The sequence below is a fragment of the Musa acuminata genome, chromosome BXJ1-3 (genome assembly GCF_036884655.1).
Source record: "Musa acuminata AAA Group cultivar baxijiao chromosome BXJ1-3, Cavendish_Baxijiao_AAA, whole genome shotgun sequence".
Lineage (NCBI taxonomy): Eukaryota > Viridiplantae > Streptophyta > Magnoliopsida > Zingiberales > Musaceae > Musa > Musa acuminata.
In genome coordinates, this window is record NC_088329.1 from 14,281,817 (window position 1) to 14,290,846 (window position 9,030).

A 9,030-nucleotide genomic window follows, 5' to 3' on the forward strand; every position below is an offset into this window, starting at 1 on the left:
AAAGGGACCTCAGCAGTAGCAGTGGCGCTAAAAATCGATGATGAGTGGTGCTAGACCCTTAGAAGCCTCCTTACTGAACTTGATGCTACTTGGTAACAATCAAAACACTAAACCCTTAGGCGCATGAGCTGAAGATGGAATGGCAGTCAAATGAATGCAGATGCATATATCCTCTAGGAAAAGTGAAATATTATACTGTGTATAAACTGGGTTCACGTTAAACCGATTTCTTCATCAATTTAAGCCTATGTGAATCTAGCTGGGTTATACACATAGGCTAGCTGGTTATATAAGGGTTTTTTTTTTCATTTAAAGAAGCAAGGGGCGCTGTTGAATTTTTTTTTTAATTTTTTAAAGTACGAGTGCTCTGTGCGAAATACTGAAAAGTAGAGGTTTTTTTTAAAAAAAAAAAATTCACCTAATTTTATTTGTATAAAAAATATAATTATTTCTTTACAGTTATTTTCTGCTCTAATTGATGTCATTCAACTAGCGATCTGCTTGAAGACATCACAATAATGTATACTTTATGATACGATACATGTTGCTCTTAGTCCAGCAGTGCAGATTGATGCACATTCGGATCGCCGGTCCCCATCGAACTACTTACACATTGTAAGTTACATACCGACAAGCCTACCCATTGAGTGCCCCCATTTGGAGTCCAGCACATTCTTACCGCGAAGCTGTAGGTTCACAGAGCAATTCAACGTCCAAATCTAATGTTACAAATGGCGTTGACTCTTTCCACCCTGAGCTTGCCTTCTCAATGGCATGTATATAGCAGCGTAATTAATGATATTAAACTGGCCAGTGATTCCATCGAGTCTCAGGTCATCAATCATTACTCGAATGACAATATTGATATTGATAGGATAGTGATGTATCAAATCCATTTAGTGAGACTTGAAAATTCGAAATCTTAAATTTTAATATGTGTTGTAGCACACTTATTTATAAAAAATTAATGATTCAAAATTTCATCTGATTAATTTTTTAAAAAACTATTAATCAATTTAGCTAAAAAATACCATGACTTTTGATAGCAAAGTTGTGGATCAAATCTTATCTTTATCATTTATCATATACATATACATATACATATATATATAATTAAAAATTATAAAAAATTATAATTTTGGTATTATGCTTGATTATATATTTTTTGTAGTCTCTTATTTTTTTTATTGTTAGCACTCTAAACGACAAAAACCATTTTTTTTATCTTTTTAATCTAAGTTCAATCTGATTTTTAACATTTTTGAAACTATGAACCGACCAAATCGGGGATTTGTTTTTCTTTTTTATTTCAAGTGGATTGTAGCAAATCCATTGATTTGAAAGAGACGGCTTTGACTAAAGAAAAAACTAAAACCATTATTTCGAATGGATCGTAGCAAATCCCTTCAAAGGAAAACAGGCACACTACCAAAGAGTAGAAAAGGGCCGCTAAAAAGATTCCTGAAACATAAAGCGGAGGAATAAAAAAGAAACAACTTAAATCTCCACTCAGATCCACCAGCAAAACATGGTGTGAAACATTCTAAAGCCAGCCCACTTGTCATCATTGGTCTTCATTGCCAATCCTTCTCCCTAAAAGATATGCACACTGGAACATGAGGATGGACCAAATAATGAACTCGTATCAAGTCAATGATAAGAGAGGCAGCATCAATTCTTTAATTGCATCTCTGATCATTTGACCTACTTACTACTGGTCAAATCAATAGCGCTTATAAACAAACCCACAAGAAGTCACATATTGTACAAAACTCTTCCTCCTGCGCTATAAATATGGCCATTTTGTCTACCTTGAAATGCTAGATAGAACATAATCATCATCAATAACAATTATTTCTCATGATGCAGAATGAATCCCCTCCTCCCAAGGGCAGACATATACACACAAAGAATAGTAATAGAGCAGATGAAGAAAGTGCAGGATTTGGTCCACAAATGAAAAAAAGCGCAACCAAACGTAATCGTCACACATACTTCGGTGGGCATGTAATAGTAGTAGTTCCTCGGGCAGGCCTTCAAAATAGATCCCAGTCGAACCTAGCGTGGGGCGTGGACGACGCGGTGGAGGCGGCCGTGGTGGTGGCCGAGGTGGCCGTGGGGGTGGATGGCGTCAGTAGATCAAACGTTTCCCAGTTCGTCGTCGCCACCACCGACTGCTTCTGCGGAAGCAGCTGCTGATGGTCTTGTTGTTGAAATGGGTTACGTGATTGCTGCAACTCCCATCTCTGCTGAGCCTGAACCGGATGCTGTGTCGGTCGCGGCTGGTCTTTTGCTCTCGGCGTGGCGTTCTTGATCTTGATCGCGTCCAGTGTCTCCACGTACTTCTGCACTCTCTTGATCTGGTCTCGGCAAAGCATCGATCAGCAAACAGTAACGGTGATTGAACAGAGGAAAGGGGGAGGGTTGACCTGACCTGCATTTTCCTCTGCAGCTTCACATCCCCGTCGGCGACGACGGTGTCCAACTTGATCAGCTCATTCATCAAAGACTCGGTGAGATTGGTCACATCATTGTCCACCACCCGCCCGCCTTTGTTCGCAATCGCCTCCAACGCCGACACCTGATCGATTCATAGAGGGGGTGCTCATCAATGACTACCCTACCAAGATCATGGAAGTGGTGGGTTTGGGACTCTACCTTGGTGGCGAGTCGATCGACCTCGAGGCTAATGGCGGAGATGGATTTGGCGGCCTTCTCCATCTTGTCGGCCTTGCGCATCTCGAGTAGGCGTTTGGCCTGCGCCGTGGGGTCTTCCACCAACACCACCTTCGACTTGTCCTTCACGCCGGCGATGTCGAGGAACGCCGTCGAATCCCTCTCCTTGCTCTTGTACATCAGCTTCATGTCCAGCGGGTGCACCCCCGTCCTTGCCGACACCGCCATCTTCAGATCCCCTGACAGCCACCACAGCCGCCGCCGCGCTCACCTCATCAATTTCCCACCACAGTAGGAGAAGCACGAAAAAGACACAAGGAAAAGGTTCGAGGTCTTACCGAAGGTGGCTTGGGAGCTGATATAGATCTCGTGGTACACGGCGCCGAACTTGACCTTGACGCGGATGGTGGGCACGGGAGCGGCCGTGAAGTCGGCGTCGGGGTTGCGCATCTGGACGAGCATGCCGCCCGGCCTGACCTCCCACTCCGCCGCCTTCTCCGCAGACGGAGACTCCTCGATCGGACTGAAAGCCGCCGCCGCCGCTCTCCCTCCTGTCCTCGACCGCATTTTGGTCCGTAGATCTTCGAAATCCGGCGAATTCACAGAAGAGAAAGCAAACAATACCACGGCTCCCCTGCTGAGATTTATTCCGGAACCCGCAGATGGATACTCTTCAAGATGTAGACCACCTCAAGCGTCGGTTTCGGTGAAGGAGAGGAGAGGAGAAGAGAGGGAGGGCGAAGGAAGGAAGAAGGTCGGATGGATTGCTGTTGGAAAGACGAGGAGAACAACTGGGAGACAAGCGAATATATATATTACTAAACAAATCACAACCCAACAAAAACAATACGCAAGGCGAACAAATATGGAGCACAAACAAGATGGAGAGGCCACACAATGCCCAACTGGTGTTTGATGGATGACCTCGCCCTTTTCTCTTACCCCTCCTCGATGAAAACCCAAAGAAGAACGAGACAGAGAGAGAGAGAGAGAGAGACGAGGGAGGAAAGGTGCACATAATTACCGAAAGCGATCATAGTGACAGAGGTCTCCCACCAACCCCCCGTTCGCTTTGCTGTTGCAGCCCCGAAGGCTCCTGTGGCCGCCCTTTCCCGCTACGTAAGACCTTCTCTATGAGCGCGCACACGAACCGCCGAAACCCGGTAGCATTCTCTTCTCCTCTGGCCGATCAGGACGAACAAACTCTGTGGGAGCCGCCCGGATTATGCCACGTCAAGGGATTACACCTTCGACACTCCATTCACCTGGCTGGCTCACGACTGCAAATAAAAGTGGACCCACGGTCGCACGAATACGTTGCAGCGGGAGCCGCGCCAGCCAGGCCACCGACACTCCCGTCGAGCACGGGGCCACGTGGGGCTCGATAGGCCGTCGATCTTCGTAAAGGATCCCGAAAGCGACGGCACACCGACGACACCTGATCGCTCCACGCCGCGACGTAGATGATGGAGAAATCATTAGGAACACGTAAAGCCTGGGAGAAAACTATGCTTCCTTCTCATCACGTCAAGTACACATGGCAATAAAGAAAACAATTGATGGCACATTATTATCATATCATATCCCAGGGGAAGGTGGAGTTTCCATGTCACATGTCGACTTGAGTGTTCATCCGACACGGATGGCCAGGTACCCGTGGATCTACCGAGGTGGCATTGGCGGAACGGTGTGTGTATGTGCGAGGTGGTAGAGCGAGTAGGGGCACAACCTCTGTTTTGGTGTATTGGAGAATAGAGAAGGGGACGTGGTTGGCACGACTACTACGTTGTTGCGGGTGCTACTGATCTCTCAGCCAGCTGAAGGACAAAAGAGGAGTGGGTGGTACATCAATCAGACGGCCAGTGGCCGTCGGATGACGAGATATTGTTCATGAATTGCTCACACGGCTGCCTCTATAGTCGCCCACCCAACCACCTATCACAGCTGTATTATTAATGAACGACTGAGATGTGATCAAGGAACGATTGCGTCAATTTTGATCATTTGATTGATCGTCCTACCGAGGAGGATGGAGAGCCAAGCAAACCCTTCTGTTGTAATGGTTGATGCCATGGCATACATAGAGGGGGATTCATTATCTTACGAGTATCATGTGTTCGATCATCGATTTTCTTTGTCATCCATCAAACACCAACTTCCTTTATCTTCTGATACTATGTTAGCGTTACTAAGTTATCGTCGGCTCCAATACACGATATTGCGATTTTATAAAGACATGTTTTTGGTGATCATTCGCTCAATCCTCATCACAGTGATCCCCTTACTAATTGGGAATTGTTTCTCCCCAAATTATGGAGTTATTTTATTAATTTCTTTGAGAAATTTATCTGTCACCCCAAAATATTCTACATGCCTCTTCTAATACTTAAATCAGGATATCAAGATTCGTAGAAATTGAGATACTTTTACAAAATATTAGAGAGAGAATAAGATTGGATCTTAATATGAAGAAATTGATATGTGAATATCTTAATATTATTTTACCACAAGTCCAATATCCACTCGGATGTGCTATCAATCCTATGTTGCCCAAGTGGACCGCATTGTTAGTATGGTGATGCTAATCATCATGCTCGATGTTTCGATCAGCTCTCCACGTTCGAGTAATGCCTAATTTCATGAAAATATTCTTATGAAATAACTCCATATCCACTACTAGAGTCATTTATAAAACAATCAAGTATATTAGAAAACAAATCTCATTCTCAAACTTTTTTCAAACCATCTTTCTTTCCTATATTTATAACTAACATATCAAAAAAATCTTTATTAGGCATTGTCCTAATCTGATTTTGTGGGTCATCCAACTAAATTCATGCCGTTATTATTAAATATTTTATTTAATAATAATATAATCATTCTCATTAAGTTGATCATTCATTATAATCAATTTTTATTTATTTATTATGGTTTAAATATTTTATATTTTAATTTTTAATTTTAAATAAATTAATATTATTAAATTTAATATCATTAATATTCTTCGTTATGGTCAAAATATTATAAATTTGAATTAATTCTTGAATATTATGAGCTAGTGATAATAAATGTTCATGATGAGAGAACATCTATATAAACGAGAGTTTTGATTCCTGGGCTCAATATATCTTTTAAGTCAAAAGGATTTCTTACACCATCTAAAGCGAGAGTTCTAAGCCAAGAAGTGTCAAAATTCAAGAAGAAACCATTATTGAAATTCTTGACAATAATAGCTAGAGGTATACAATTTCGTTTATGCATTAGTTTTTCTTATGTTTCTATTATAATGGTTTAAAAATATATTTTGGTATCAAAATTTCTAATAGTTGGTATGAGAGCCAATTGCCCTCTGCCTTAATATGAAAGAGTTTTTATTTTTATACCATGAATATGATTTGATTTTGATTTTTTTTAACTTTTTGATATATTTCATGTTGAAAATAATGAGGATATAACATTTCAATATTTGGAGTTAGTAAAATGATCATAATTATGCATATTTGGTTATATTAATTTATGCTTATGAGTCAATTTTATATGTCCAAAATGTCTAGAGATCCATATAATCTTAATTAATTAGGAATTAGCCATAATATCCTTAATTAATTAAAATTATATATAAAGTTAAAATAATGATCACATAAGTAATTAGACATCATATTGTGACTTATTATGTTCAATATAATAATTATTATCCCATAGAATTTTTATTATATTAAATATAATTAATCAGGATAAAATATCAGATTATTTTCATAATTTACCCAAAAGGATTATGAATTGGAATATAATTTGATAGTTTTATCATAAAGACCATTTGAATCTATTTGAATTAAAAATTTAGCCCAAAGGTAATTTTTATGTCATGAGATTCATATTTTTGACATGTTTCACATTAGTAAAGCATACAATTTAAACCATTAAGCCTAAAATTTTGACATAAACATGTTTGATTTTATGTAGTTTCTCAAACTGTTAATTTCTCTGATATTCGTTGTGATATTCCCGAACTTAGGGGTGATAACTATAAGATATGAAAGGAGAGGGTTATCCTCCATTTAGGGTGGATGGATATTAATTATGCTACTAGGAAAGACGAATCACTTACAGTCACTAATACCAGCACTCCAATTGAGGTCGCATTATATGAGCGATGAGAGCGATCCAATCGACTCAACGTGATGTTTATCAAAACTAAGATAATAGTTGGCATATATGGTTCTATTGACCAGTATGAGAAGATCCGAGACTTACTATAAGCTATCGATGAGTAATTCGTTATTTCAAAAAAGACATTAGCAAGTACCCTAATAATGAAATTCTCATCCTTTAGACTCACCAACAAAAAGGGTGTGCATGAGCATATAATGCAAATGCGAGATATTGCATCTCAACTTTAGAAACTCGAGGTTAATATGTCAGAATTCTTCCTAGTGTACTATATTCTAAACACCCTTCCACCTCAATACGGGTCTTTTAAGATTTCATACAACACACATAAGGACAAATGGTCAATCAATAAATTAATGACTTTATGTGTTCAAGAAGAAGAGAGGAGGTGAGAGTGCATTGGTAGTAGGAAGAATAAAATTGACAAAAATCAAGTCAATCAAAAAGCTCATCAAAAGGGAAAAGGTAAAATACCACCCCAAGCTGATATCAAGAAAGAAGCAAAGTATTTCTTTTGTAAAAGGAAGGGACACATGTAGAAGGAATCTACGAAATTCCAACAATGGCTTGAAAAGAAAGGTAAACCAACCTCGTTTGTGTGTTATGAATCTAATATGGTTAATGTTAATATTAACACTTAGTGGATTGACTCTGGATCAACAATCCATATTATAAACTCTTTGTAGGGTATACAAAACCTAAGGAAACCAGTGGAAAGTAAGCAAAGCATCTTATCAGGTAATAAGATGGGCTCACATGTGGAGGCAATTAGTGTTAGGATCGGAGCGACACTAAGAGGGGGGGGTAAATTAGTGCAGCAGATTAAAACTTCGATTTTGGAAAAATCTTTCGTACGATAAAAAACCGAACTCGGAAGTGCTTAACTTGAAAGCGTGTTCGTAAAGGGGTGCAACAAAAGTAATGAGGAAGTAAAGCACGTATGAAGGTTTGCAGTAAGGTAAATAGCAATAAGTAAATGCAAACCAGAGAACACACCAATTTAAAGTGGTTCGGTCAAAATGACCTACATCCACTTGCAAAGCCTTCTTCGAAGAGGCTCCCAACTTCCACTAGCAAATCACTTTGAAGGGGATGGACAAATACCCCTCTTACAACCTTTTACAAGTGGTTCACATTGTTACAAATTTTCAAAGAGAAAGAGGGAGGTGAACACTCAAGCTATTGAAAACAAAAACTTGCTAAAGGCTTTGCTAAGACTTTTATCTCAATCTCTTGCTTCTCAAAGGTTTTTTTTAATCTCAGCTAAGAATTGAGGGGTATTTATAGGCCCCAAGAGGATTCAAATTTGGGCTTCAAATTTTAAATTCTCTTGGGTTTCCGAGGCTGGCGGTGCCACTGCCTGTCAGTGGCGGTGCCACCGCCTGTCGGTGTCTGACACTGACAGTGTACTGGCGGTGCAACCGTCCAGTCTAGCGTGTTAGGATCAAGAGCACTAAGAGGGGGGGGGGGGGATGAATTAGTGCAGCGGAAAAACCTTCTGCGATTGAAATCGAAAACTGCGTTCGTTCGATAGAAGTGATTTTGGTAAGAAAGCCGATTCGTAAATCACTTCAACTTTTGACTAGGAGAGATGCAGCAAAGATATGAACGCAGTTTGCAGTTATGATGGAAATCAGAATATAAGCGCAAACTGAAATACGACGTTCGTACGATAAAACTGATTTGTGTCTTAAACCCCGATTCGGAAAGCACTGAACTTTGAAACACGTTCGTAAAAACACAGAAGATAGTAAGCTATTGAGGAGGTTTGCAGTAAAGATAAGATGCTCAAAGTAAATGCAAATCGAGATTTACAGTGGTTCGGTCAATCTTGACCTACTCCACTTTTGGTTTCCTCCACCGACGAGGTCATCGACGTCAACTAGAGGCCTTCCTTCAATAGGCGAAGGCCAACCACCCTTTTACAGTTTCACTCCTTTTGACGGGCTTAGGAGACAACCCTTACAAAATGTTCTCTCCTCTCTTTACAACTCAGAACTTGGAAGAAAAGGAGGGAGAAGAACTTTTGGCCTTTACAACAATTTTGAGCTCTAAGAATCACAGAAAATGATCAAGATTTCAGTGTAAGTTCATGCCCTTTCAGTGTTGAATGGGTGGGGTATTTATAGGCCCCAACCCAGTTCAAATTTGGAGCTCAAAACTGTCAATTCCCGGAATTCTGGG

At 40.2% G+C, this 9,030-nt stretch overlaps 1 protein-coding gene across 1 annotated transcript; it reads right to left on the bottom strand.

The window, feature by feature from the left end:
* Positions 1-1,782: 1,782 nt before the first annotated feature.
* On the bottom strand, positions 1,783-3,490 carry LOC103978318 (BAG family molecular chaperone regulator 1). The gene is made up of 4 exons (XM_009394078.3): positions 3,015-3,490; positions 2,659-2,915; positions 2,435-2,581; positions 1,783-2,360 (listed from the first exon to the last, which is right to left on the bottom strand). The coding sequence occupies exons 1-4, from the start codon at positions 3,241-3,243 to the stop codon at positions 2,037-2,039; spliced, it is 957 nt and encodes a 318-aa protein (XP_009392353.2). The 5' UTR covers positions 3,244-3,490; the 3' UTR covers positions 1,783-2,036.
* Between the last annotated feature and the right edge of the window lie 5,540 nt (positions 3,491-9,030).